We start from the raw sequence: 27,908 nt of genomic DNA, 5'->3' as shown, positions 1-27,908 counted from the left end.
AACCCAGTGTTTCTGGGTTTGGATGTCACGAAACAACTGAGGAATGGGGCATTCTTGGGTTGTTAATTAAAATCAGAAATGGCAAGCATGCAACCTGCACACTCTGCTCATCCCTAGCAATTCCTGGATTAAACAACCCAGGAACTGCTGCTGTGACATGTGAACCATGTCACTGAATCTGACCATTGGTTCATCTAGTCCAGCATTGTTGACACTGGGTTGGTTCGTATGATGTCCAGCACCCACTATGGCTTAAATAAGCCACAACGGGTTGTAGCGAATGCCAGCCTCCATTGTGAATATTCAAGCCATGGTGGGCGGGTGCCACGGCTCATCATGATGTCCAAACACAGCACAGAGTGGGTTGTTGCTGTGTTTAGCACACCACCCACAATCCAAGAACAGCCCATGGGTTATTTAAACTACGTTGGATGCCGGTGATCATGCAAACTAGGCCACATCCAGGGCTTCTGGCAGGTCTTTTTCCAGCCTCACCTGGAGATGCCAGGAATCGAACCTTGGGCCTACCACTGAGCCATGGCCCCTCCAACTTAGTTTGGATTAGACCCATTGTGTATGTTTTCTTTGCACATCTTGCATAACCCTTATTTGAAAGAAATGCCCCTTACTCTGTTTCTGTAACAATTCTGCTCCGTAGTGGTGTAACTAACTTTTGATCTGGCAGAGTACAGAGGCCTCAGTTGAGCAAAGGGTCTAGATGTTCATCCTTAAGAGTATCAGGCAAATATGGCAGTCTTGATTACTGAAAGTCTTTCCCCGACTGCTGTTAAGTCTAGAACGTGGAAGCCCACTTTTGTCCCTGGCTGCTTTTGAAATTCCAGGTATTACTTTTGGCCAAGGAAGTTGCCATCTGGCTAGGCATTGCAAACATTTGATTCTAGGCCTGGATTGACCTTGCAACAGCAATCTGTGTCTATGTGATTTTTTTTCAAGTAGGAAGATGTCAATAAGCTTCATAAGATGTTTCCCGTTCAAAGGCTGTTCTCAGTTAAATGAACCTTTTGAAATTATTTTGCCTGGAGCTCAGATTTAATTATAATTTAATTATAACAGAGGTGTGATGTCTTGGGAACTGGCTTGGAACTGTGTTATGATCTCAAAGAAAAGGTGGATCAGAACCCCAGTGTACATGATCCAGTGCCAGTCCGGCCTCTCTAGCCAAGCTGAATGAAAACCAGATGGTCGCATCCTAAGCAAATTCCCGATGAGACAGTTGGAAACTTGAAGAAGATAAGATCAAAGCAAAGTGTGGAGTTGGAGAAAGCCAGGAGAAAGGACAAACAAAGATCACACTAAGCAAAAGCAGGAGAGGACAGAATGAGGCTCCTTTGCCTTCTTGCTTCCTTTTTCTGCCTTTTGAAAATTGTCCGTCTGCTTGGCAGGTTCCAAATGATTCGGTGCTTCAGTAATAATCAAGAATGGCACAAAGAAGCATATGCCAGTGGAGGCTGGTGGCTCTGATGTCAGTGGGGTGGTGAATCCGCTCTGGGTTCCAGTCAGAACTCTAATAGAACTATCCAAGGTGCTTTGCATAGCAGCCATGGTTCTACCCACATTGGGCAGTGGCCCTTCCCACTGCTGGCATGCAGCCGCCTATGTCCTAGCCTAGGACCAGTTTGGCACTCTGGCTGAAAATGCATCCCCATGTGCTGTAAACCTATGAAATGCACCCACCGGAGACTTGGGGAAAAAACAATGCCCTCCATATTGTTGTTCAGTCGTTCAGTCGTGTCCGACTCTTCGTGACCCCATGGACCATAGCACGCCAGGCCTTCCTGTCCTCCGCTCTTTCCCGGGTGTGCTCAAGTCCATATTCATTGCATCAGTGATGCTATCTAGCCATCTCATCCTCTGCTGGCCCCTTCTCCTTTTGCCTTCAGTCTTTCCCAGCATCAGCGTCTTTTCCAGTGAATTTTCTCTTCACATTAGGTGGCCAAAATATTTGAGCTTCAGCTTCAGTATCTGTCCTTCCAATGAGCACTCAGGGTAGATTTCCTTTAGGATGGACTGATTTGACCTCCTTGCAGTCCAGGGGACTCGTAAGAGTCTTCTCCAGCACCACAGTTCGAAAGCATCGATTCTTCGGCACTCAGCCTTCCTTATAGTTCAGCTCTCACAGCCATACATTACTACTGGGAAAACCATAGCCTTGATTATACAAACCTTTATTGGTGATGTCTCTGCTTCTTACTATGCTGTCTAGGTTTGCCATAGCTTTCCTCCCAAGGAGCAAGCATCTTTTAATTTCATGGCTACAGTCACCGTCTGCAGTGATCTTGGAGCCCAAAAAAATAATATCTGTCACTGCTTCCATTTCTTCCCCTTCTATATGCGAGGAAGTGATGGGGCCAGATGCCATGATCTTAGTTTTTTTAATGTTGAGTTCCAAACCAGCTTTTGCACTCTCCACTTTCACCAACTTTCAACAAGAGGCTTTTTAGATCCTTTTTGCTTTCTGCCATTAAGGTGGTATCATCTGAATATCTGAAGTTGTTGATAATTCTCCCGGCAATCTTAATTCCGACCTGTGATTCATCTAACCCAGCGTTTCTCATGATGTACTCTGCATATAATTTAAATAAGCAGGGCGACAATATACAGCCTTGTCGGAATCCTTTCCCAATTTTGAACCAATCGGTTGTTCCATGTCTGGTTCTTACTGTTGCTTCTTGACCCTCGTACAGGTTTCTCAGGAGACAGGTAAGGTGGTCTGGTACTCCCATCTCTTTCAGAATTTGCCACAGTTTGTTGTGATCCACACAATCAAAGGCTTTAGCTTAGTCAATGAAGCAGAAATAGATGCTTTTCTGGAATTCTCCTGCTTTCTCCAAGATCCAGCGAATGTTGGCGATTTGATCTCTAGTTCCTCTGCCTCTTCGAAACCCAGCTTGTACTTCCGGTAGTTCTCAGTTCACATGCTGCTGAAGCCTAGCTTGTAGGATTTTGAGCATAACCTTGCTGGCATGTGAAAGGAGCACAATTGTTCGGTAGTTTGAACACTCTTTGGCATTGCCCTTCTTTGGAATTGGAATGTAAACTGACCTTTTCCAGTCTTGTGGCCACTGTTGAGTGTTCCAAATGTGTTGGCATATTGAGTGCAGCATTTTAACAGCATCATCTTTTAGGATTTTAAATAGCTCAGCTGGAATACTGTAATCTCCACTGGCTTTATTGTTAGTAATGCGTCCTAAGGCCCACTTGACTTCACTCTCGAGGATGTCCGGCTCAAGTTCAGTGGCCGCACTATCATGGCTATCAGGGACATTAAGATCTTTCCTGTATAGTTCTTCTGTGTATTCTTTCCACCTCTTCTTAATCTCATTTGCTTCTCTTAGGTCCCTGCCTTCTTTGTCCTTTATCATGCCCGTCTTTGCACAAAACATTCCCTTGAGATCTCTGATTTTCTTGAAAAGATCTCTAGTCTTTCCCATTCTATTGTTTTCCTCAATTTCTTTGCATTGTTCATTTAAGAAGGCCTTCTTGTCTCTCCTTGCTATTCTCTGGAACTCTGCATTCAGTTAGATATATCTTCCCCTTTCTCCCTTGCTTTTCGCTTCCCTTCTTTCCTCAGCTACTTGTAAAGCCTCATCATTGGGGGTTGGACTCGATGGCCTTGTAGGCCCCTTCCAACCCTACTATTCTATGATTCTACTATTCTATGATCAGACAGCCACTTTGCTTTCTTGCATTTCTTTTTCTTTGGGATGGATTGAGTTGCTGCCTCCTGAACAATGTTACGGATCTCTGTCCATAGCTCCTCAGGCACTCTGTCTATCAGGTCTAATCCCTTAAATCTATTTATCACCTCCACTGTATATTCATAAGGGATATGATTTAGGTCATACCTGAATGGTTTAGTGGTTTTCCCTACATTCTTCAATTTAAGCCGTAATTTTGCAATAAGAAGCTCATGATCTGAGCCACAGTCAGCTCCAGGTCTTGTTTTTACTGACTGTATAGAGCTTCTCCATCTTTGGCTGCAAAGGACATAATCAATCTGATTTCGATATTGACCATCTGGTGATGTCCATGTGTAGAGTTGCCTCTTGTGCTGTTGGAAAAGAGTGTTTGCTATGATCAGCGTGTTCTCTTGGCAAAATTCGATTAGCCTTTGTCCTGCTTCATTTTGTACACCAAGGCCATGCTTGCCTGTTATCCCGCTTATTTCTTGACTTCCTACTTTAGCATTCCAATCCCCTGTGATGAAGAGGACATCTTTTTTTGGTGTTCGTTCTAGAAGGTGTTGTAGGTCTTCATAGAACCGATCAACCTCAGCTTCTTCGGCCTCAGTGGTTGGGGCGTAGACTTGAATTACTGTGATATTGAATGGTTTGCCTTGGATTTGTACTGAGATTATTCTATTGTTTTTGAGATTGTACCCCAGTACTGCTTTTCCCACCCTTTTATTGACTATGAGTGCTACTCCATTTCTTCTAAGGGATTCTTGCCCACAGTAGTAGATATGATGGTCACCTTAATTAAATTCGCCCATGCCTATCCGAACCATTTTAGTTTGCTGATTCCCAAGATGTCGATGTTCAATCTTGCCATCTCATGTTTGACCACCTCCAGGTTACCTTGACTCATTGATCTTACATTCCCAGTTCCTAAACAATATTGTTCTTTACAGCATCGGACTTTCTTTTCACCACCAGACACATCCACAGCTTTGGCCCATCTGCTTCACTCTTTCTGGTGCTACTTGGAAATTCCCTCTGCTCTTCCCCAGTAGTATATTGGACATCTTCCAACCTGAGGGGCTCATCTTCCGGCGTCATATCTTTTAGCCTTGTGATACGTTCCATGGGGTTTTCTTGGCAAGAATACTGGAGTGGGTTGCTGCCATTTCCTTCTCCAGTGGACCACATTTTGTCAGAACTCTCCACCATGACCTATCCGTCTTGGGTGGCCCTGCATGGCATAGCTTATGGCTTCACTGAGTTACGCAAGCCCCTTCGCCACAATAAGGCAGTGATCCATGAAGGGGCCCTCCATATAGAAGTGCCCTTATTATTGGAGCCACAACTGTGACTCCAGTAGATAAGTGAGCCATAGAAAAAGGGTTCCGTAATGTTAAATAGAAATTAGGGGGTGGGTCGTTCTAAACTTAATAAAATCTAAAGGGATTCACCAGTCTTCCTGAAATGTGCACGTGCCAGAAATAAATGTCTATTTTACATAACCTGAAAATTTCAGGAAGATTGGTTAAAGATATCTGTGGTGTCCAGTCCAGTCCAGAGTGGAACTCAGGGGTGGAGGGAGAATGTCAGACTGCCAGCCTTGACACTTTTTCCTATAGTTATTTGAATTTACTAAGGCCTGATCAGTGAGTGGGTCATTCTTGGGGTGCAGGAGCTAGAGGATGCCTCTCTCAATCACCATACTCCTAAAGTAATGTATGAGAAGGAGCCATAGCTCAGGTCTGAATTACACATGATGTTAATCAGATAATTTGCTTTTGAGTGCAAGCTTTTTCATTCATGGATAGCCAGCGCTGGAAGCCTGATCTGGACTGAGCTCCTGCTCTCTCTCTGTCTGTGTGATGGAGCTGGGAGGCCTTCAACCCTGTCCCCACAGTACAGCGATTTGCACTGGGGAAAAAAGCTCTCATTTGCTCCAATGGGCACTCTCTCTGCCCCTGCCCCCCAGTGCAAATTGCAGGCACAAGTGCAAAGGGTTTAAGCCCGCCTCTCCCCAGATCTGGACTGGGCCCTCCATGCCGGCAATGTGCAAAAGAAAAAGCCTTGCACTCATGGGCAGATGCCATGATTAAAGTCACGTGTGCTGTTTGGCCCTCAGCGGCAGGCCGCGTCCTGGCATCTCCAGTTAAAAGGTTCGGGCAGCAGCTGCTGGGAAGAGACCTCTGCCAGAGACCCTCAAGAGCCACTGCTCATCAGACTAGCAATGCTGGGCAAGTGGATAAATAGCCCAGCCTGATAGAAGGCAGTGTCCTCTGTTCTTATGAGAAGGGTGGATGTCCAACATGGGGGCTCAATTCGTCTCCTTCTCCACCTCAAGTTGAGGTTTTGGTATGTATAAAAAGAGCCAGTTGTTCCAGGTCAGTTCTCCTATCTTATGAACATTAGTTCTCATTATACAGGAATGTTTCAATAAAGGCATAATTTTAGTCATAACATCTGGGACAGATCTTGAAATAGTCTTGGTTTTTCTGGCTTCGTACAGAAACTGCCTGTGAGTTTTTCCAAAGTGTAGAATATGAAATAAACGTTTACTTTCAGTCCTTCTCTAGATCAGGCTACAGAGGCCTAGAGAGAGGGGATAGGATTTTTTTATTTAAACGTTGACCTTTTAAACCAAGAATGCATTGAGTATGGGTTGTTGGTTTTTAGTGGAAAAGGGTTGTTATAAATATGTCGCTTTCTTTTTCTTTTTCTGTCTCTCTTGTAGTAATAAACCACCTCAGGGCATAGAAAGGCAGGGTACACACACAGAAGTTAAATGGATGAATAAATCAGTTAAAAGGATGTATCCAGCCTGCATCTCAGAAGAGACCAGTGTAAGCAGATGGGTATCCTTGCAGTCTGCTGGATGGAAGCTTTAGCCAGAGTTCGTTCTTTGCTCAACTGTCGGAGAACCAGCTCTGGCAGATGAGGGGCTGTTCTGGGAGCAGCGTGGGCTGTACAATCCATCTCTACCAAGGGTTACTGCTGTACAACCCATGGAAAATTATGTTTTGTGTAAGGCAGTTCATAGTGCATCCTGCCCCAAGTGCTGTTGATAATTCAAAATGTGATAGTTGTGTCTTTCCATTATAAGCATAGCTGGCTGGGGACTGCAGGCAGATGTAGGGCTTTTTTCTGTCTAAACATGCATAGGATTGCACCCTAAATGACTATGGCTGTTCCCTTGAGCCCATGAACTCAAAATGTCATGCAGAGCTGAAGCTATTTATTTACTTAAAATACTGATCCCCCATTTATTTATTGAAAATACTTATACAAACTTCCAAGGCAGTTTACAGAACATGAATATGTAAATGATGCAAAAATACAAACTGTAAACCACACTTAAAACAGCAAAAGACCATTCTGCACACACACACGCACACACACCAGCAATATCAAAAAGAGCAGAGCAGCAATGTCAGTACATTTAGCTCTTTAAGAAGCTTGAGAGTGAGTAAAATGGCTATCACCTGGTACCTAAAAGCCATTCCAATTTTTTGCCAGGTGAGGCTCATATTGTGCACAGGGGGGAGTATAACTGCAAAGGCCGTTTCCTTATCTGCCATATACTTAATCTCTGATGGCAGAAGATGGCCTGAGATAACTGGGCAGGGTCATGTGGGAGAAAGTAGTTCTTTAGATAGGTACCCATTTCTCCTTGGCCTAGATAAATCCGGAGGGTGGTATTGAACTATTTCAGGAGGTGTGGGCAGACTTAAAAGCAGTTGTGGCAAGAACATGTAGTAGGATATTGTTTAGATGAATCCTGCTGACTGTTTGGAATTATGACAGGGGAAACCGCTGGTTGCCAGGTTGCAACCCGGAACAGAACACTTTATCTTTAAATCCCCCAAGGAGGCAGAAGACTGCAGCCCTGGCTTCTCCTCCCCGCCTTCCCCTGGACCTTTTTCTGTTCTTTCTCTAACCTATTATAGCGAGCAGGACTCCAGGCATGCCACACAGCAAGCATGGGGTGGGGACTGAGAAAAGGATCAAAGAGCAGGTGGGCAAGCCTGTGGCTGCTGAGTTTCCCTGTTTATCAGGGAATGTAAAGGCATATCCTCAGCCTCCAGGTTGTATTAGGGAAGCAACTTGATGGAGAGCTTTAGCAGGAATGGTGGGATCTAAAGAGCTATTTCAGGGTCACTCAGTGCTATTTTTCTTATATCTTTGGTCCTTGTGCCCTTTTATGAACAGTTTCTGAAACTTTCCCCCTCTCCAGCTTCATATGTAGTTTTCTATGTGGCAAAGATTTCAAGAAAATCTAGTCTAAAGCCCTTGGGTTATTGGAAATAATTCTACAGTTCTTGGGATTCCTGCCCATGCATTACAGTTGTAGGTTTCTTATGTAAAATGACAGTGTGTGCGCACAGCTAAGCCTCAAAAGTTTTTTCCCCAAGTATAAACACAGGTTTGAAGGACTCCAACAGGTGTGGGAGAAAGTAGATCCCAGGTGCAGGGGAGTGTCAGGTTAACACAGATGGAGTTAGCTGTCACCTCCAGGCCAGGAACAGACACACATGCTTTCTAATTATGACAGGCTTTTATTAATATTATTTGGATCCTGGTTGCCAGCATTTCTGAACTTCCTGCAGTGATGTTTGCAATCTAAAATCAGTTGTGCTGAATTTTAGTATAAATACTATTTCATGTTTGCTGTCTGTTTCCTAATTGGACGAATGCTGACTATGTCATGAAATATTTGAATGTCTTGTGTGGTATCAGGTTTAACCTGTGAGCACTTACAAGAGAAAAACAGACCCAAATCAGTTTCAGTAGTAGGTTGTTGTTGTTCAGTCGTTCAGTCGTGTCCGACTCTTCGTGACCCCATGGACCATAGCACGCCAGGCCTTCCTGTCCTGCGGTCTCTCCCGGAGTGTGCTCAAATTCATATTCATTGCATCGGTGATGCTATCTAGCCATCTCATCCTCTGCCGTCCCCTTCTCCTTTTGCCTTCAGTCTTTCCCAGCATCAGGGTCTTTTCCAGAGAGTTTTCTCTTCACATTAGGTGGCCAAAATATTTGAGCTTCAGCTTCAGTATCTGTCTTTCCAATGAGCTGTCAGGGTTGATTTCCTTTAGGATGGACTGATTTGACCTCCTTGCTGTCCAGGGGACTCGTAAGAGTCTTCTCCAGCACCACAGTTCGAAAGCATCAATTCTTCGGCGCTCAGCCTTCCTTATAGTCCAGCTCTCACAGCCATACGTTACTACTAGGAAAACCATAGCTTTGATTAGATGGACCTTTGTCGGCAAGGTGATGTCTCTGCTTCTTACTATGCTGTCTAGGTTTGCCATAGCTTTCCTCCCAAGGAGCAAGCGTCTTTTAATTTCATGGCTACAGTCACCGTCTGCGGTGATCTTGGAGCCCAAGAAAGTAAAATCTGTCACTGCTTCCATTTCTTCCCCTTCTATATGCCAGGAAGTAGTAGGTTAGCCAACGATAAGAACAGCCCTGCTGAATCAGACCAAAGGCTTATCTAGTCCAGCAACCCATTTGCCACAACAGTCAACAGTCAAGGGGAAGCCCACAAGCAGGACATGAGGGCAATAAGTGTTCTCCAGAAACTGGTACCCTCTGATCCTGGAGGTAGCACGTAACCATCATGACTAGTAGCTACAGATAGTCTTCTCCTCCATGAACTTGTCTAATCCCCTTTTAAAGCCATCCAAGTTGCTGGCCACCACTACACCTTGCAGTGGAGGCTGGTGGAGCACTTTGGACAGCTCCTTTAGAGTTTTTATGGGCTCTGACTGAAACCTGGAACACCAGGTTTCTGCCCCACCAACATCGGAGCCACCAGCCTCCACTGACAACTTCTGGTAGCAAATTCCATAGTCTAATTATATGCTGCATGAAGAGGTACTTCCTTTTACCTGTCCTGAGTCTCCCACCATTCAGCTTCATTGGATAACCTTGGATATGAGTGAGGGAGAAAAACATCTCGCTATCCACTTTCTCCACACCATGTATAATTTTATACTCCACTATCATGTCCCACTTTTACTTGATTTTTTTCTAAGCTTAATGATGTGTAAGGGGTGCTACCATGGGAATTCATTCAGAAAATGTATTGCCTCCAGTACATTCAAAGTGTTACATCTTTTATCTTTACAAAAATTCCTTAAATAGAAAGGGGCCTATACGACCATCGAGTCCAAACCCCTAATCATTGTCAGGATCCAAGTCAAAGCATCCCTGACAGGTGGCTGTCCAGCTTCATCTTGAATGCCTCCAGTGTGGGAGAGACCGCCACCTCCCTAGGTAATTGGTTCCATTGTCGTATTGCTCTAACAGTCAGGAAATTTTCCCAGATGTTCTTCTGGAATCTGGCTTCCTGTAACTTGAGCCCATTATTCCATGGCCTGTGCTCTACAATGTTCTCTACAGATACAAATACAAATGCACTCTACAAATACAATGTTCTTGGTGTAAACTCCAGGGTGGCCAGGGTAATGTCCTCTTTTCTGGTCCATCAACAACTTGAATCTTGAGGTTTGCCAGTTGAGTGCACACGACTCATGGCAACGTAGAGTTGTCCATGGCAGAAGATGAGTGTGGGCAGGTAGATACCAACTTGGTTTGCAGTCTGTCCATGGCTCTTGTTGATGCTAATGGCAAGAGCTAGATGAATGGGGAAGTGGCTTGAAAAGCAAGGCATCGCAGTGTTCGCAGACCTTTACTCAGTTGCCAGTATCAAACCTGTTGATATTAGTTGGAGGATTCATGACGACAGGCACAGTCTGCCTCCTGTGCCTGGGCTGGTTTGAGATACTGACTGATTCAAGGCTGGCCAGAGCTTCGCTGTCATCAAGAGGCCAACAAGTTGGCTGCATATGCAGGCTTGTTGAGGCGGGTGTGGCAGCATCCAGGCGGGGGTACAAAGCTTCTTCTCTAGGGGCTGGAGGGGTAGAATTAGCGTGGTGGTGTGAGACAGGCCTAGACGCACAAATCGCTCGCTGGTTACTGTTACAGGTAAGTGTTTGACATCTAGGCATGTTAGTAATGCATGGAATATATAAATATTATTTTGTTAAATTTAACAGCTGGAGACTTCCTTTCTGACCAGTAACTAAACTTTGACTGGGTTACTTTTAACTGTAGATGTCTCTTAATTCCTACATGATTTGTTTACAGGCTGTACGTATGTTACTGGCATATCAATGTGCTTCGGCCTGCACCTGTATTTATGAAGGTGTACAGAGACTTCTTTTGTGTTCATATTTCATTTTGCTCCAGTTTGTAATTAATTATGTTTGTTTAATTATACTTGACATTTTTTATATTAAAAATAAAACTTTATAGTACATTGTTATAGAAGATAGCCTAATTCTTTTTTTAAAAAAACACCTTTATGGACATAAATAATCTCCCAATTTTAAATTATACTGAAAACAGTTGTTACTCATGGAATCTGCCTGTCAAGAGCTTTCCAATGAAGTGTGTTTCCTGAGAATCAGGGCAGCTCTACACCAGCCTAAAATCCTGCATTTAAAACAGGGCTTTCTGCTTCCATTTTAAATGCAGGATCACAACAACTCCCTTTTCACCTGCTGCCTTTCCCGCTCCTTCTCCCTGTATCTGAGTCTTCCATTATCTTTCTTTGATCTCGCTCCTCTTCTCGCCACTTTTCCTCTTTTCATGGAGGGAACTCAAGCAGAACACAACAGGATAATTTGATAGCTCATTATTTGTGATCTATTTAAAGACGGAACAAAGGGCATTTAGTGCAGGAGACACCCTAGATGGTCACGGTGTCATGTAAAGAGCTCACAAACTTCTGTGAAGGAGCAATCTCAATCGCAGGATAAAAATCCGGTGTGAAGGAGCCCTCAGTCAGCAGGAAGGCAGTCAAAAGGGGGTGACCAAGTAATTCCTGACTTTGGATTATATATATATATATATATATATATGATCAAAACTAAAAATAAGCAAACACATTAGACACTTGTGTTTAAGTTTTTGCTGTTTTCTGTTGACATATGATGCCCCCCTCACCACAACATTTTTGCTATGATCCTGATGTATTGCTTATTTCTAGAACTGTAATGTTTGAATTGGAAGCACACACTGATTTCAGCACATGTTGACTGCAAAAACACAGTCCAGGCCATTTACAGGACCCTGTAGACACCACAGTCTGGTCTTCTGGTGCTGTGTTACATTAGAAGCATAGCTTACGTGAAAAAGGTGGTATGGAGCACATTTTGTGAACATTTTATTTTCCTGTGGAATGCACTATAACCTTTTTGGCAATGCCCTCCCTCTGAACCAGCTTTGGTGATGTTACATAGAAAAATCTGACTGGCTCTCTGAAGTCCCTCTTACTAGAAAGAGGCTATTTTTCCCCTAAAATATGGTGCCAAAGTTATAGCGCACTGGGTATGCTGAATGGTAATTTCAAGAGTTGGGTGCCTGCAAGAGACCGTCCCACTCAGGGAAATTCCAAATTCGACCCTCCCCCCCGTTAATTAGTTTTCATTTACTTTTTTAAAAGTGTGTAGCCCTTTTAAGTTTCAAGATATAAGGGAAAACATGTCGGCAGTATTCTTCTCCATTGTTCAAGTATGCAGTAATTTTGCTGCCATTTTGCTATGGTCTAGTGCCTTCAAAGGCATTGGAATGATTGATAAACATTTATCTGGCACTTCATTACGTTTTAATAAAACAAAAACTAAAAATAGGCAAACACATCAGCAAACTGGTACGGAAAAACTAAACTGCATGAATTATGTGCACTCACATGCATGCACAATCTGGAATTCCCTTGGTGAACCACTCCTGGCCAGCGCCACCTTGGCCTGGCCTTCTGGTGCAGTGGTGCATCAACACTCTAAGGCTTAGTATATGAGAGACCAGGGAAGACTTATTCTGGCTGTGGCCATTATTGCTATACATTGCCCCATTTCGTAGCGATTGTCAGTCACCGCTTCCTGAGTTTAGTCTGATTCATCATCAGTTAGTTCACCTGCATCCTGTCTCTCTCTCCCCCCCTCCCCCCACCTTTAATCACAGCCAGATAGCAAATAAGCAATAAATAAGTTTGGATAAAAAGGAAAGAACGCCACACACAGCAAAAATTTTCAAAGCCGTTCCTCAGATTATAGAAAGGAGAATAAACATAATTTGTTACTATGAAGAACCATAAACAAACCCCCCAAGAAGTCCATGGATTCCACCTGTATTTTTGTCTGTAAAGTAACAGGAGGCAAATGTTAAATGCACTACTACATTTGTTTGTTTGTCACTGTAAAATTTAAAAAATGGAAAGAAAGAATTGAGTGCTGCCAGCAGAGTGATGGAACCTCACTCCAGTGTTTTGACAGTCTTTACCCAGAACCCTCAGGTTGCAACTATACATTACAAGGAATTTGTGGCTGCCACAAATGTTAGTTTGTTAAACTCAGTAATGTTAAAGAAAACATTTTGTCATTAACATTATCTTCTCAATAGTGTTAATGACAACACAGACCTTAGTTCGACCGCCCCCCACCCCGCCCCAAGCCAACACACATGCTCGATTTAATTGTCTTCGCCTTGCAGAGGACAGGGAAACTCTGGCCTGGTTCGTATGTTATGGCTACCCATGGGTTGTTTAAACCACAAGTAGACATGACTGTGCTGGAGCTAGGGAGCATGCTGGCTTACCGTTCCCACTTTGCTAAACAACCCAGGATAATCGTAACGTGTGAACAACCCAGGAACAGGACGTTGTTTCCGTGACATCCAAACCCAGCACTCTAGGAGCCTTTCTACACAAGGCATTTATTGTGCATTCATGATTCCTCAGTCACAGTAATTTGTGGGTGCTTTACATGATGTCATCATGATGTCTAGGGCCTCTTCCGTGCTTTGCAACCATTTTAGCTTCTTTTTTTGTAACAAGGAAAGTCTGCTATATCCTGAATGGCAGCGTGAAACCCTAGTGTATTTGTGCAATTCCCTAGTGGTTGTGTAATGGAACATCTAGAAAGGCAGAGAAAGAAACCCCCTGGAAAAAAACATGCATAAAGGAACCGATCTTAATCCCACAAAGAATCCAGAAGCTTTGGTAAAGTAGTGTGTTAAAAGCCTCATGTAGAAAAGTTCTAGGTTGTTGAGGGAGTTTGAACCCATGGTTTGTTGTTGGGTTAAAACTCTGGGTTGTTTCTTTCTCCATAACCCAGAGTGCCAGGATCAGACGTCACGGAAACAACCCAGGAAAGGGACATTCCTGGGTTGTTTAGCAAAGTGGAAACAAAATGGAAGCAGGCAAGATCGCTCGCTCCCTGCATGCTGCCAAACAACCCACGGTTAACAAACTGTGAGTTGCTCATTGCACACAGACCAGGTTTGTGAGAGCAGTGGTGTGATGTGCATTTTTAACTAAATGTTATCAAGAAACATGAGGATGAGATTGTTTGCATTTCATATACACACCGAACCCAATTAGTATTGCTCCATTATATGTTCCAATGGTGCTGGAGAAGGATCTGTGTAACTGACAGATTTTATACCCCCCCTCCCAAAATGGGGGTTCAGCCATGATGGTTTCTTTGTCCCAGCAGTCACTGATTCAACCTGAAATCTGAGCACTTAGCAGAGGCTAATCTAATAAAGTCTGCACGGCTCCTCCAACGCTCCATCTTAAGACAGTTGCAACTCAGACACCGTGGCTTTTAACATCATGTCGGCCTTTTGTCTCCTCTCCCCCAATTTGCTCAACATCCAAACTTCTGAAGAACATGAAAGCTCACTCACTATTTTGTGACATTTGAGTTGATCCTAAGAAAGAGATCCTACTATATTGGACATAAAACAAGACAACGTCCCTTGGCTTATGCATGATCCCAAAATAGCAATGCCAGTGCATCCGGTTTGCTGCGTTGTTGTAGCTATACAGATTGTTAGACTGAGCTGCAACCTGGTGTTTGGCCTCAGCAAATCGTCGCCAGAACCAAACTTTCTCATGAAAGACCTCTTGTGGTTCATTTGCCTACGGCTTAGGTGAGCAACCCATGGCCACATATCCCATGCCCCACAGCGTCTTTGGCCACTTCACCCCTTCAGTCCCTGCCCAGATTGCAGGGAGGGAGAACGGAGCATTTTGAGAGCATGGATCCACCTGGAACTGCGCTCTCAAAAGATGTTGCTTTTGTAGTGTGTGCATAGGGAGGTGTGTATGTACTGGTGTAGGTGTGAATCCATTGTTACACACACATCCACTCACACACATGTGTGCACACATCCACACACATCCACCATCCATTTACACACACAGTGTATGTGAATGGGTGGATGGAGGTTGTGGTATGTGTGCTTGGAGAGAAAGAGAAAGGGGAGCTGTGAGGTCTTAAGAGAGAGAGAAGAAAGAAAGAAAGAAAGAAAGAAAGAAAGAAAGAAAGAAAGAAAGAAAGAAAGAGTTTAGGGGTGATAGTTTTGAGAGACGCAGACAGAGAGATAGAGACAGCATGGGTTGGTGGTGAACTAAAGCTAAGATCATCACTAACCTTCTCTCAAGAGCATCACTACCCCCTCCTCTCTCTCTCTGTCTCTGTCTCTCTCGCATCACCACCCCACACTGTGTTTCTCTCTCTCTCTCTCTCTCTCTCTCTCACATCACCCCTCTCTTTTTTAAGGTGACCACCACCACCCCTCTCTCTCTCGCATCACCACTCCACACTGTTTCCCTCTCTCTTTGTCATCACCGCTCTCTTTTTTAAGGTGATCACCACCACCACCCCCCTCTCTCGCATCACCATCCCACACTGTTTCTCTCTCTTTCTGTCATCACCGCTCTCTTTTTTAAGGTGATCACCACCACCACCACCCTCTCTCGCATCACCACCCCACACTTTTTCTCTCTTTCCTTCTCTCTTAGAGAAATTGCGTGGGGGTGGTGATGATCTTGAGAGAAAGAGTATGCAGGGAGGGCTCTGGTCGTTTCCCCTGCTGGGGTTCCCTACTCCTGACTGAAGGGAACTGGTCTGGAGACAGATGTGTTAAAAGGGAATTTTGAACTATGAAAGCCTTGTCTACACTTTACGCAATTTGTTTTCCATATCAAGCTGCTTCAGTCACGTCAGGACAATTCCGTTCAAGGATTATTAAAAGTAACTGTAGCAACCAGGAACTCTTAGTGAAGCAAGCTGTTCTTCGCTTGAGGAAATACAGCTCCATCTGAATTTCCTCCATAAAACATGTCAGATCTTTCGCTGTTGTTTTGTCTGTCTGTCTGTCTTTCTTCTCTTTAATGCTTCACAGAGGGCTTGTCTCAGCTTGTTAATTTCAGTAGCTGTGTGGGTTGATATCTATTAGAATTAGCACCAATTCAAAAGTGTTAATATAGAAGTACTGAACAGAATTAATCTTTTCAACAAAATGTTTGGAATACAACAGAAAACTTTGCCATAGATCTAATATATTTGGTATATGAAGGTATTAAAATATAAAAGGCTCATAACTGATTATGCTAAGTGAATTGATTTATTATTTTTATCAGGTTATTTATATGTGGCTAATATTCTTAAATTCTGCAATGACAGAAATTGTTTAAAACCTATTTAAATATGTTTACGAATCATTGGCACAATCCAGCTGAAGTTAAATGCTTTCAACTCCCATTGATTTCAGTGGGAAAGATGTAAGAAAGTGCTTAACTTTTCCATTGAAATCAGTGGGGCTATTTGGATCATGTGCAATATATAGTGCCACTCTATACCTGTTGCCTCTTCTTTGTAGTTATAAGTAATTATCTTTCATGATGTTGCATCGAAAGAAAACTGAACTATAGCTTAACAAAGTTTCATTTTCTAGGGGCAGATCACGATATATGGAAAATTTGATGATGTTCTTCTAGAGGATGCTGAATTTTACTTTGTTTACAGTGGCTCAACACGTAGGCATGTGCTTTTTGCTAAGCACATCACTGATAACACCCTTGAATCTATTGTTCCAGGTGAGTGTTGAAGTTGCACTACGTTCTCTGGTCGTCTTCTCACTACAGTATTCTTACTTTTTCAGGAGGTGGTCAATGAAGTCTGATATTTTAATGGTTATCTTCACACTGGAAGCCAAAAGGCAGTGAGGGATCTATCAGAGAAGCAAGTGTTGGGGCTGCTTCACTTGTGGGACACTCTCTGGGCTGAGTGATGGTGACTTGCCTCAGGTCATTCTGTGAGCTTGGTGGATGAGTGGCATTTCAACCCAAGTTTTCACAGTCCTTATTGTATGACACTCTACTGAACTGGCTCTTAGTGTGAGACATGTTGCCTATGGTATAATAGCAGCGTTGCCACAGGGGGCATTTTAGGCAACACGTTGTTTATACTGTCCCTGTCCAGAGCCCAAGAATAATTTTTCGGAGCCATTACAACCTTGTAAGGGGGTGGGGGAGGGCATCTTCCACACATATGCCATGATCCTATCCCATATCCAATGAATTTAATTAGTCATGAAATAAAAGTTTCTGTTTTAATTCTGAAATAACATTTTCTACATTTCTGAAATTACACCATGCCTCACACTGGAGGTTTTCTACCATGCCCTGAGCATGCACATGCACACACACACACACACATATACACACACACACAGTTTTTGGGGGGAGGTTGCAATTCTTTTACCATAACATTCGGACAGAAGAAGAACCATACAAAGCTCACTATTTTGTAACTTTCTGTTGGCCACAGCACTGACTCCCACTGTCCCAGGATCATTGTCTCTGATTGTTATTCCAAAATCCATATTAGGGTAATACCTTTATTGGGCCAACCAAAAAGTCATTAAAAAGTGCAAGCTTTCAAAATCTCCACTTCTCTTCATCAGGCAAGTTGTTACAAAAAGCAGTTAGGGGGATGGGGTGGAAAGGCTGACTTGATGTTGACGTCATGATATCTGTATGATCACAGTCTTAAGATAGAATGACTCTTATTTGAATGTCTGCAGAGCCCTCCTCTTCATTTTTTTTCAAGAATGTGATCATGCTGCCAGGGGGAGCCCCCCCCCAAAAAACACCTTGCCCAAGGCCCCCTCAAACCTGGCGGTACCTCTGTAGCTAGAGAGTGGGGCTGTTCAGATGACATATTTAACCCACCGTGAGATTGCAGTACGTGCGTGTGGCATGCAGCTGCCATTTTGAATATTGTTTGGGGGGTTGTCGTGTTCTGCTAACCTGGAGAGTATGGTTATGTGAAGGTTAAACAACCCTCACATTAACCTGTGGTTTGTGAGGGTTTGCATAACCCATGGTTTGTGTGGGCATAACCCATGCTTACCAGGTTTGCACAACACAACAACCCCCAGGCGGGGCTTGCGTATGCAGCATGGTGCCCGCAAGTGTCGTGGCCCATTGTGGGTTGAACAACCCACGATGAGCTGTGGCATGCCATCAGAACCTGGTCAGCCACCTATTGCCTAGAGCAACCTGGCTTGCGCTGCCACAGTTGCTGCCACATGGGGTAAGCAAATAGGGAGAAGCCGGCTGTCATATTTAATGATAGCCTCATCACTGATGGGGCCACTGTAGGTGATGCATAACCAAGAAGCTCTTTGGCTTCTTGGTTATCCCCCTGCACCCCCACCCGCCACCCTCCATACGTATCCTCACTGAAAATATATTTTTAAAATACGGTCACCTTTACTCTTTGCACTGAAAATATTTACGTACTTGGCTTAGTACGTATGGCCATGACTTCGCACCCATTGGAGGAAAAAACAGATCTGCATCGATGTAACTGAAAACGCTTTGTCCGTTTCTTAGTTTGCATGATGCAAGCGATAGCCTGTCTGTATTTGCAAACTTTGGTTATATTCAGTAGGGGGTGGTGGCTCCAATGTCAGTGGGGTGGTGAATCTTCTCCGGGTTTCAGTCAGAACTCTAAAGGAGCTATCCAAGGTGTGGAGGCATCTTAGATTGTTCCTTCAGAGCTCTGATTGGTTCTAACTGAAACCTGGAGCAGATTCACAGTCCCACTGACATCAAAGCCACCAGCTTCCACTGGTTATATTAAGTTATTTTACATAGTTCATAGTGCTTGTGCTAATCATTGGGAGGAAAAAGGACCCATGCGTAGGCGTAGCATGAAGGCCCAGTTCCAGGCCACTGAAAAATCTATTCAGCCTGTGCGCCACCTCCTCTAATTTGACTAGGCTTTGCCTGCAGACATTCAAGCCAATGCAGATAAAATCGCATTCAGAGTCTGAAAAGGAGGAAAGAGTGGTATCAGTGGGTTAACCCTTTCCTGCCTGTATACCAGAATGAAACTTCAGGGAAAGTCCAACCTTTCCATTCTTGATTAGGAAAATAGGTATTTTTCACCTGAAAACATATTATCGTTGAGTGTGTTATGGGTAATCTTATAACATATATTTTTATATTGTTTTACTGTGTGCTTTTTGGTTTTAATTGTTGTGAACAGCCCAGAGAGCTTTGGCTATTGGGCAGTATAGAACTGAAATCAATCAATCAATCAATCAATCTTCCTCGCACTTTTTCAGCTCATGGCGAACAAGAAGACGTTTCCGTTGCTGTGATCATGTACACAAAGGAAGGTGCACCTGTGACTCTGGGCTTTTCATCTGTTACTTATAAGCAGGACACAGCCTCTGAGCTGGCATGGTATCTAGTGAGCCAAGTGGATTGCCTCACTCCCTCCAGTCACCACACACTTCTCAGGAGATTTGGATTGATGGTGGAAGATGTTCAGTCAGTGGATCATGATATCATGCTGGCTCTGGCCCATGAAGAGATTCCACCTGCTTGGAACATCATTGGGAATAGTTCAGAATATGGTGAGTGATTCTCTTTTACTCAGACTGTGCCTGTTTCTCTGTAATACCTGTCAGATTCTAAGACTGTGCCTGTTTCTCTGTAATACCTGTCAGATTCTAAGACTGGGTTCGCACAATTACCGCAGCCCACCGTGGTTTATTTAACCACGGTGGGCTGTGGTGCGTGCTGGCATGTACTGAGCGACTTTTGAATATTTAAGCTGTGACTGCTTATAATGTTGTCTGAACCCAGCAAGGGTGGGTGGTTGGCATGGTTAACAAGTCTTGAATATTCAAAATGGCCGCCTGCACACACCACAGACCACTGTGGCTTAAATAAACCACGGTGGGTGCCTTGATCATGCAAATTGGCCCTTACTGTGTTGAATAGATAAACAGAAAATAATTCAGTAAGAGGTTCAGGGGAAGCATTGCATCATGGGTGAGAAGCATTTTTTTCTGTTGAGGACCACATTCCCTTGGGGGCAATGTGTCAGGGACTCCATGCTGGCAGTGGGTGGGGCTGAAGCAAGTGGGGGATGGGGCTGGAGTCAAAAGCGGGTATGCTTTTCTCTCTTTCACTTTCTCCCCCACCCCCATCTTCTTCATACTGTGCAGGCTGCCATGGGATGGACATATTGTCCTTGCCAGAGGTCTGAATTGATCATTTGTAGAAGGCTTTTGAAACTACGCTGAGAGCTGAGTATGGCCCTAGGGAAGGGCCCCCCAAACATTTTGGGTCAGTGGGCACATTTGGAGTTTTGAGGCAGTGTCATGGGCATTCTCACAAAATGGCTGCCATGGTAGACATGGCTGGTCGCAGAACATTCGTTTCTCAGAAGCCAAGCTGGTGAAGGTAAAAGAACAGCAATTTGCCCAACAACCTAAAGACAAGGTAGAGGTGGGGTTTGAGCCCCAAAGCGTGAAACAGCTCTTTTGAACCCAGACAAAGCTGGTGCTAGAGGGTAGCGCTTTGCTTTGCAGCATCCCAGCCTCACTGTTAATTTTTTTTGAATTAAACAAATCTTAAGAAATAAAATAAAAATCAGGAGGGGCAGGGAGCCTGCCGGGCACCTAGAGAAGTGTGCACATTGGCACCCGCAGGCCCATGTTGGGGGCCCCAGCCCTGGGTCTCCAGGTTGCCCACCCCAGCACTACAGGTTCTGTTTGCTTGTGAGGAGAGATAACTGGAGATGTACAGGATGTTTGTGGTATCTCTTAACTTACAAATATACAAGCTGAGCATGGGAGTGAGGAGAACCATCCATTCAGCAGCATCAGTTAACTGAAATTAAAACAGCAAGCGCCTGCATCCCCGAAAGTGCCCTTTGCCAGCAGGTTACAAAAACACTCCCCCACACTTTGCTGGCTGCACTCCAAATCCAAATCGTTTTCTCTGCACCCCCAAACTGGGCATGTGGGGTATATCACAGTTGGTAGCCAACTGTGTTAATTAAATAAATATCTTGCAGCTATCAAGAGCTAATGAGCAATCATCTTAAACTAACTTTAGAAACCATGTGTCAGGGTGGACATTGAGCCCATAGAATCCCAGAGTAGTTCTGATTCTGAGGAAGAGGAGTCGCTCCTGGGAGTCCCAGGAGCGACTCCTCTTCCTCAGAATCAGAACTACTCTGGGATTCTATGGGCTCAGTGTCCACCCTGACACCATGTTGGCCGACTGTTAGTAGACATGAGCAAGATTTCAGTTTTTGTTAAAAAATGGTAATATCTTCATATTCTTTTACAATATTCTACCATAGTGGCATGGTAGCCATTTGCTTGTGGTTGGATACCACATTCTCTGGTGACTTTTTTGTAAAGACAAACCACTTGGTTTGGGCAAATGACATAGTTGCTTTCCATGCCAGCGTTACTGAAATATGAACTAGTCCTTAGAAATGAAATGGAAAATTATAAACTGCTGTTGTTTTATATTGCGAAAATTACCAACCAGATAAGGAAATTCAGTTTGTGCCAGGAGCTCCACAGAGCCTTAATATTTTTTTTCCTACACTTCAATCTCTCTCTCTCTCTCTCTCTCTGTCGCTCTCTCAAAACAACAACAACAACCACCTTCATTTTCTTAATGGATTTAGTTCAGTTTATGAATAATGCTCCGCAGCAACTGATGAAAACTTTGATCCTTCAAATAAAACAAAGATGGTGGTAATAAAATATCTCCACCTTGATTCCTAGCAGATGTATTCCTTTTATTCAAAAATGGTTATTGCATAAACAAAAGGAGGCATCCATTGTCTTTAAACAGTCAAAAGAATGCTGCAGTACAGGAATTTTGGCAAGCTAACAGCTTATTTAGTACAATATTACCCCTAACGATCTATCACTGGTTGTTTTAGCCCTATTTGGTAAGTTTTGCATAGAATCCTATTATAATACAGGCATGTTATATAAATAAAGGCCTATATATATATGTAAATAAAATTGGGATTGTTGTTGTTGTTGTTTTGCTTTAGAGGAAGTAGAATTTAAAATATTCTTTTAAGTACTGTTTTGAGATGTGTTCCTAACAGACTACTTATAATAGATTGTAGATGGAGTTGAAGAGGGACAACCATAGGGAGATCCTGATGGGTTTTGCACAATCACCGCAGCCCACCATGACTTATTTAGGCCATGGTGGGTTGTGGAATGTGCTTGTGGCCATTTTGAATATTCAACCCCTGGCCGGGGGTGGGGGGGTTGCCATGATTTGCTGTGTCATCCAAACCCAGGTGCAGGGGTTGTTGGAGGGGGAAACAACCTTCAAATTGCCCTAAAACAGACTGTGGTGATCATTCGAACTCGCCCCTATGTGTCAACGTTTGAAACCTCATTTCAGATCTCTATGATGCCCCCAAAGTCAGTACTGGAAGAGCACTCCTTCTGGAGTGACCTCTGACAGAGCATGAGGCTCTGCAGTTGGAAAATGTAAGGTAATTTAATTTCTTAAATGCCGGATATAATTAATTTCTCTAGGTGTTCTACATTTTAAAACATATTAATAGTGGCACAACAAAAACCCCAAATAGAATCCTAATAAAAGCAATCAACAATCTAAAACTAATAAACATGCCAACACAGAATAAAATACAATTAAAAGTTGTTGTTTATTCGGTCAGTCGCTTCCGACTCTTCGTGACTTCATGGACCAGCCCACGCCAGAGCTTCCTGTCGGCTGTCGCCACCCCCAGCTCCCCCAAGGTCGAGTCCGTCACCTCCAGAATATCATCCATCCCTCTTGCCCTTGGTTGGCCCCTCTTCCTTTTGCCTTCCACTTTCCCTAGCATCAGCATCTTCTCAGGGGTATCCTGTCTTCTCATTATGTGGCCAAAGTACTTTAGTTTTGCCTTTAATATCATTCCCTCAGGTGAGCAGTCTGGCTTTATTTCCTGAAGTATGGACTGGTTTGATCTTCTTGCAGTCCAAGGCACTCTCAGAATTTTCCTCCAGCACCACAGTTCAAAAGCATCTATCTTCCTTCGTTCAGCCTTCCTTATGGTCCAGCTCTCGCAGCCATAGGTTACTACAGGGAATACCATTGCTTTAATTATTATTTATCAAGATTTGACCTTGCTGTCCTCCCAAGAAGTAAACATCTTCTGATTTCCTGGCTGCAGTCAGCATCTGCAGTAATCTTTGCGCCTAGAAAGACAAAGTCTGTCACTGCCTCCACGTTTTCTCCCTCTATTTGCCAGTTATCCATCAAGCTGGTTGCCATAATCTTGGTTTTTTTGAGGTTTAACTGCAAGCCAGCTTTTGCACTTTCTTCTTTCACCTTCGTCATGAGGTTCCTCAGCTCCTCCTCGCTTTCAGCCATCAAGATGGTATCATCTGCATATCGGAGATCGTTAATGTTTCTTCCAGCGACTTTAACTCCAGCCTTGGCTTCATCAAGCCCAGCACGTCGCATGATGTGTTCTGTGTACAGGTTGAATAGGTAGGGTGAGAGTGTACAACCCATGCCGTACTCCTTTCCCAATCTTAAACCAGTCCGTTGTTCCGTGGTCTGTTCTTACCGTTGCTACTTGGTCGTTATACAGATTCCTCAGGAGGCAGACAAGATGACTTGGTATCCCCATACCACCAAGAACTTGCCACAATTTGTGATGATCCACACAGTTGAAGGCTTTAGAACAGTCAATCAAACAGAAATAGATGTTTTTCTGAAACTCCCTGGCTTTCTCCATTATCCAGCGGATATTGGCAATTTGGTCTCTAGTTCCTCTGCCTTTTCTAAACCCAGCTTGTACATCCGGCAATTCTTGTTCCATGAATTGCTGGAGTCTACCTTGCAAGATCTGGAGCATTACCTTACTGGCATGTGAAATAAGTGCCACTGTTCGATAGTTTGAACATTCTTTGGTGCTTCCCTTTTTTGGTATGGGGATATAAGTTGATCTTTTCCAATCCGTTGGCCATTCTTGTGTTTTCCAAATTTGCTGGCATATGGCATGCATCACCTTGACAGCATCATCTTGCAAGATTTTAAACAGTTCAGCTGGGATACCATCATCTCCTGCTGCCTTGTTATTAGCAATGCTTCTTCAGGCCCATTCAACCTCACTCTTCAGGATGTCTAGCTCTAGCTCACTGACCACACTGTCAAATCTATCCCTGATATTATTATCCTTCCTATACAGATCTTCCATATATTCTTGCCACCTTTTCTTGATCTCTTCTGCTTCTGTTAGGTCCTTGCCATCTTTGTTTTTGATCATACCCATTTTTGCCTGGAATTTACCTCCGATATTTCTAATTTTCTGGAAGAGGTCTCTTGTCATTTCTATTCTGTTATCTTCTTCCGCTTCCGTGCATTGCTTGTTTAAAAATAATTCCTTATCTCTTCTGGCTAATCTCTGGAATTTTGCATTTAATTGGGCATATCTCCCCCTATCACTGTTGCCTTTTGCTTTCCTTCTTTCTTGGGCTGCTTCCAGTGTCTCAGCAGACAGCCATCTTGCCTTCTTGGTTTTCTCTTTCTTTGGGACGTTTTTTGTTGCTGCCTCCTGAACAATGTTGCGAACTTCTGTCCATAGTTCTTCCGGGACCCTATCTACTAAATCTAGTCCCTTAAATCTATTATTTACCTCCACCACATATTCATTAGCAATATTAGTGAGCTCGTATCTAACAGATCTGTGGGTCTTCCCTATTCTCTTTAGTCTGAGTCTAAATTGTGCAATAAGAAGTTCGTGATCTGAACTACAGTCAGCTCCAGGTCTTGTTTTTACCGACTGCATAGATGTCCACCACCTTTGGCTACAAAGTTTTGGTGTCGACCATCTGATGAAGTCCATGTATAAAGTCGTCTCTTAGGTTGTTGGAAGAGAGTGCTTGTTATGCACAGTGAGTTGTCTTGGCAAAATTCTATCAGCCTATGTCCGGCTTCATTTTGTTCTCTCAGACCATGCTTGCCTGTAATTCCAGGTGTCGTTTGACTACCCACCTTAGCGTTCCAGTCTCCTGTAATGAAAATAACATCTTTGTTTGGCGTACTATCCAGTAGGTGCTGCAGATCCTCATAGAACTGATTTACTTCTGCTTCTTCAGCATCTGTGGTTGGGGCATATATTTGGATCATTGTGATGTTAAATGGCTTACCCTGAATTCGAATTGAGATCATTCTGTCATTTTTTTGGATTGTATCCAAGCACTGCTTTAGCCACTTTATTATTAATTGTGAAGGGTACTCCATTTCTTCTGTGGTCCTCTTGTCCACAGTAGTAGATCTGGTGGTCATTTGATGTGAAGTGGCCCATTCCAGTCCATTTCAGTTCACTGACACCCAAAATGTCTATATTTCATCTTGACATCTCCCCAATAACCACATCCAATTTGCCCTGGCTCATAGATCTTACATTCCAGGTTCCTATGGTGTGTTGATCTTTAGAACATCGGATTCGTCGTTCACCACCAGCACCATTGGCTGCTAGCCATCCTTTCGGCTTTGAGCTAGCTGCATCATCACATCTGGGGCTAGTTGAACTTATCCTCTGTTCCTCCCCAGTAGCATTTTGACCATCTTCCAACCTGGGAGTCCCATCTTCCGATGGTATACCGACATATCTCTGGTTGTACTGATCCATTTAGTTTTCACGTTAAGAATACTGGGGTGGGTTGCCGTTTCCTTCCCCAGGGATTGTATTTAGTCTGACCTCTCTGCCATGACCTTCCCGTCTTGGGTGTCCCTTCATGGTTTAGCTCATGACGTTAGCTCAAGCTCCAGCACCATGACAAGGTAACGATCTCCTTTGTACAAAAACTGAAATGCCGATCAGGTGCAAGAGTTAAAACCATGTCACAGGGACTAAAATAATAGCTCACAACCACTAAAAATACTAAAATATTTTAAAAGCTTGGGAGAACAGAATAGTCTTAGCCTGGCACCCAAAAAATAGCACCATGGGCACCAGGCAAGCTTCCCTTGGGGCAGCATTCCAGGGTTGCGAGCCCACCACCGAAAAAGTGCTCAGTTTTGTTGCCATCCTCTTTGAGCCTCAGAATGAGCGGGCACTTGAAGGAGGGCTTCTGTCGATGACGGTAAGGTGTGGATAGGAGAAGTGCAAATCCTGGTGTGCTAGTGGAAGCACTTCGATTACCTTCCCCAACCTTGTGTCTTCCAAATGTGTTGGACACTGCATGGTGATTGACTGTGCTGGCTGGGGATGATGGAGCATGTAGTCTAACACATTTGAAGGAAACCAGGTTGAATTATTTATTTATTTAGAACATTTCTAATTCGCCCAAATAACTGATATGGGTGCCACAAAACCTTTCTGTGTTATTGGGTGTGATATGACCAGCAATGTATAATGCAGCTCTCCTCTCCCTGCATTGCCATGCCCCCTTACAACTGTTTCACTTTTTAGTTGGTTTGTAAATCGTGTGGAGGTGGTATGCTCCTGTGCTGTGTGATAGTCTGGTGAGGTGAAACTGACCGGAGTCTCAAGGAAAGTCTGGATAAGTTGCTTGCCTGTTTTGCTTCAGCAGGAGCTGCCCAACTAAAGGTTCAAGGCAAACATCTAGATGATGATAATGATGAGCCAAGCCCTCCCCTGCGGTGGCATGCCACCACAGGAGTACTCTTGGCTTCTGCTAGTCTTAATCAAAAGCGCCAAACACCATCAAAGCAGCTGGCTTACGCAATGCCTCCCTGCTTAGTAAGCCTTTTGTCTGTCTCTTTTTATTTTCCGTCCTTTGTTGGAGGCTGTGCCCTTTCCATCATGGAGAGCCTATAAGATGTACTAAAAGGGACTGGGGGAGAAGTTCAGTCTTCCCAACAGCCGTATCCCCACAGCGAAGTTGTTCTCTCCCCTATGATCTGCAGAGGGGTGATAGCTTCTGATGTCTCTGTATGGGGAGTTGTGGGACTGTCAAGTAAGGAGAGAAAAGGAGTTGGAACGTGCTTTGACTGACTTGGAGTTATCACTGGCACCTTTGCAAAACAAGACTAGCGTGTTTTTCATTCAAAGACATTTTGGATGAGTTTTGCTTCTGAGTGTTTGGGACTCTTCAAAGCTGAGGTCAGGTAATTTCCCTTCAAGCCTAAGAGGGGAAAAACAAAGCAAAACACTGATGCCAAGCAGGACTAGGGTCAAGCACACATCATAGGTCTCACCTCTCCAAGGATCCACATTTTTGGGCAGTACAAATTGAAAAGTCTCCATTGTAACTGGACAAGCAAAGGCCAAAGTTATTGGATCTATATTAACTACAGCAGGGGTGGGGAACATTTTGGGTCTGGGGGTGTCAGGACTAGCCCAAGAGGCTCCATAGGAGCCAGATTCAGAGTTAGAGGAGGATGATTTAGAACCCAGTCCAGTCGTGGGAAGCTCAGGGCCTGGGAGCTCAGCTCTGCCTAGCTTCCCATCTGACTGCAGGCCGAAAGAGGATGATAACCCTTCTCAGCCACAGCTGCAAGATTCAGCCTTGAATAAGGCCTCTGACTTGCAGCCTGGGATTGTGAGAACCAAACAGGAGGAAGATTCTGCAGTGGGGAGGGTGTCTCCCAGGTTAATGCATCAACTAAAGAGGGCAGAAGAGAGACATCCTCTTAGATGTGGGGCTCACTTACGGGCCAGATTCCTCTGTCAGGATAGTTCACCTGAAGGGGAGCTCTAGCAGCTCTCCCCTGTATTTAAGCTGGTGCAGAGACCAGAGAGCCTTTGCTGGGAGCAACGTCTTAATTGGTCAGAATACTTTCTTGCCTGGACTTATCATGAACTCTTGACTGCCTTGAATCAGGTATCGTTAAAACTCTGACTTTGACTCTGTGTGGATTCTAGCCTTGGAACTTTATCTTGAACAAAGCAATATGCTGATAGCCTCTGCTTAGGCTATTTGATTTATTGCAGTTTACAAAAGCTGTAAGCTTTGCTGCGAGCTCTGGGGCACATGTAGACGTGCCTTTTACTCTGGGGCCGGTACAACTGGAGGTCCTTTTGATTA

The 27,908-nt window shown here is 43.9% G+C and overlaps 1 protein-coding gene across 2 annotated transcripts in view; it reads left to right on the top strand.

Annotated features, from left to right (window-relative positions):
• Nucleotides 1-27,908, top strand: part of ARHGEF28 (Rho guanine nucleotide exchange factor 28) — a 211,346-nt gene that overhangs the window by 40,611 nt on the left and 142,827 nt on the right. For both annotated transcript variants that reach the window (XM_084833481.1, XM_084833480.1), the window contains exons 3-4: nt 16,503-16,644; nt 19,185-19,478. In XM_084833481.1, coding sequence (XP_084689607.1) covers nt 16,503-16,644; nt 19,185-19,478 — 436 coding nt within the window. The remainder of the gene's footprint in view (nt 1-16,502; nt 16,645-19,184; nt 19,479-27,908) is intronic.

The sequence above is a fragment of the Heloderma suspectum genome, chromosome 2, assembly GCF_057233095.1.
Source record: "Heloderma suspectum isolate Gila_16-S chromosome 2, 16-S_ref, whole genome shotgun sequence".
In the NCBI taxonomy this organism is placed as follows: Eukaryota; Metazoa; Chordata; class Lepidosauria; order Squamata; family Helodermatidae; genus Heloderma; species Heloderma suspectum.
Note: the sequence above shows the minus strand (reverse complement) of the source record. Positions and strands in the feature narration are given on the sequence as shown.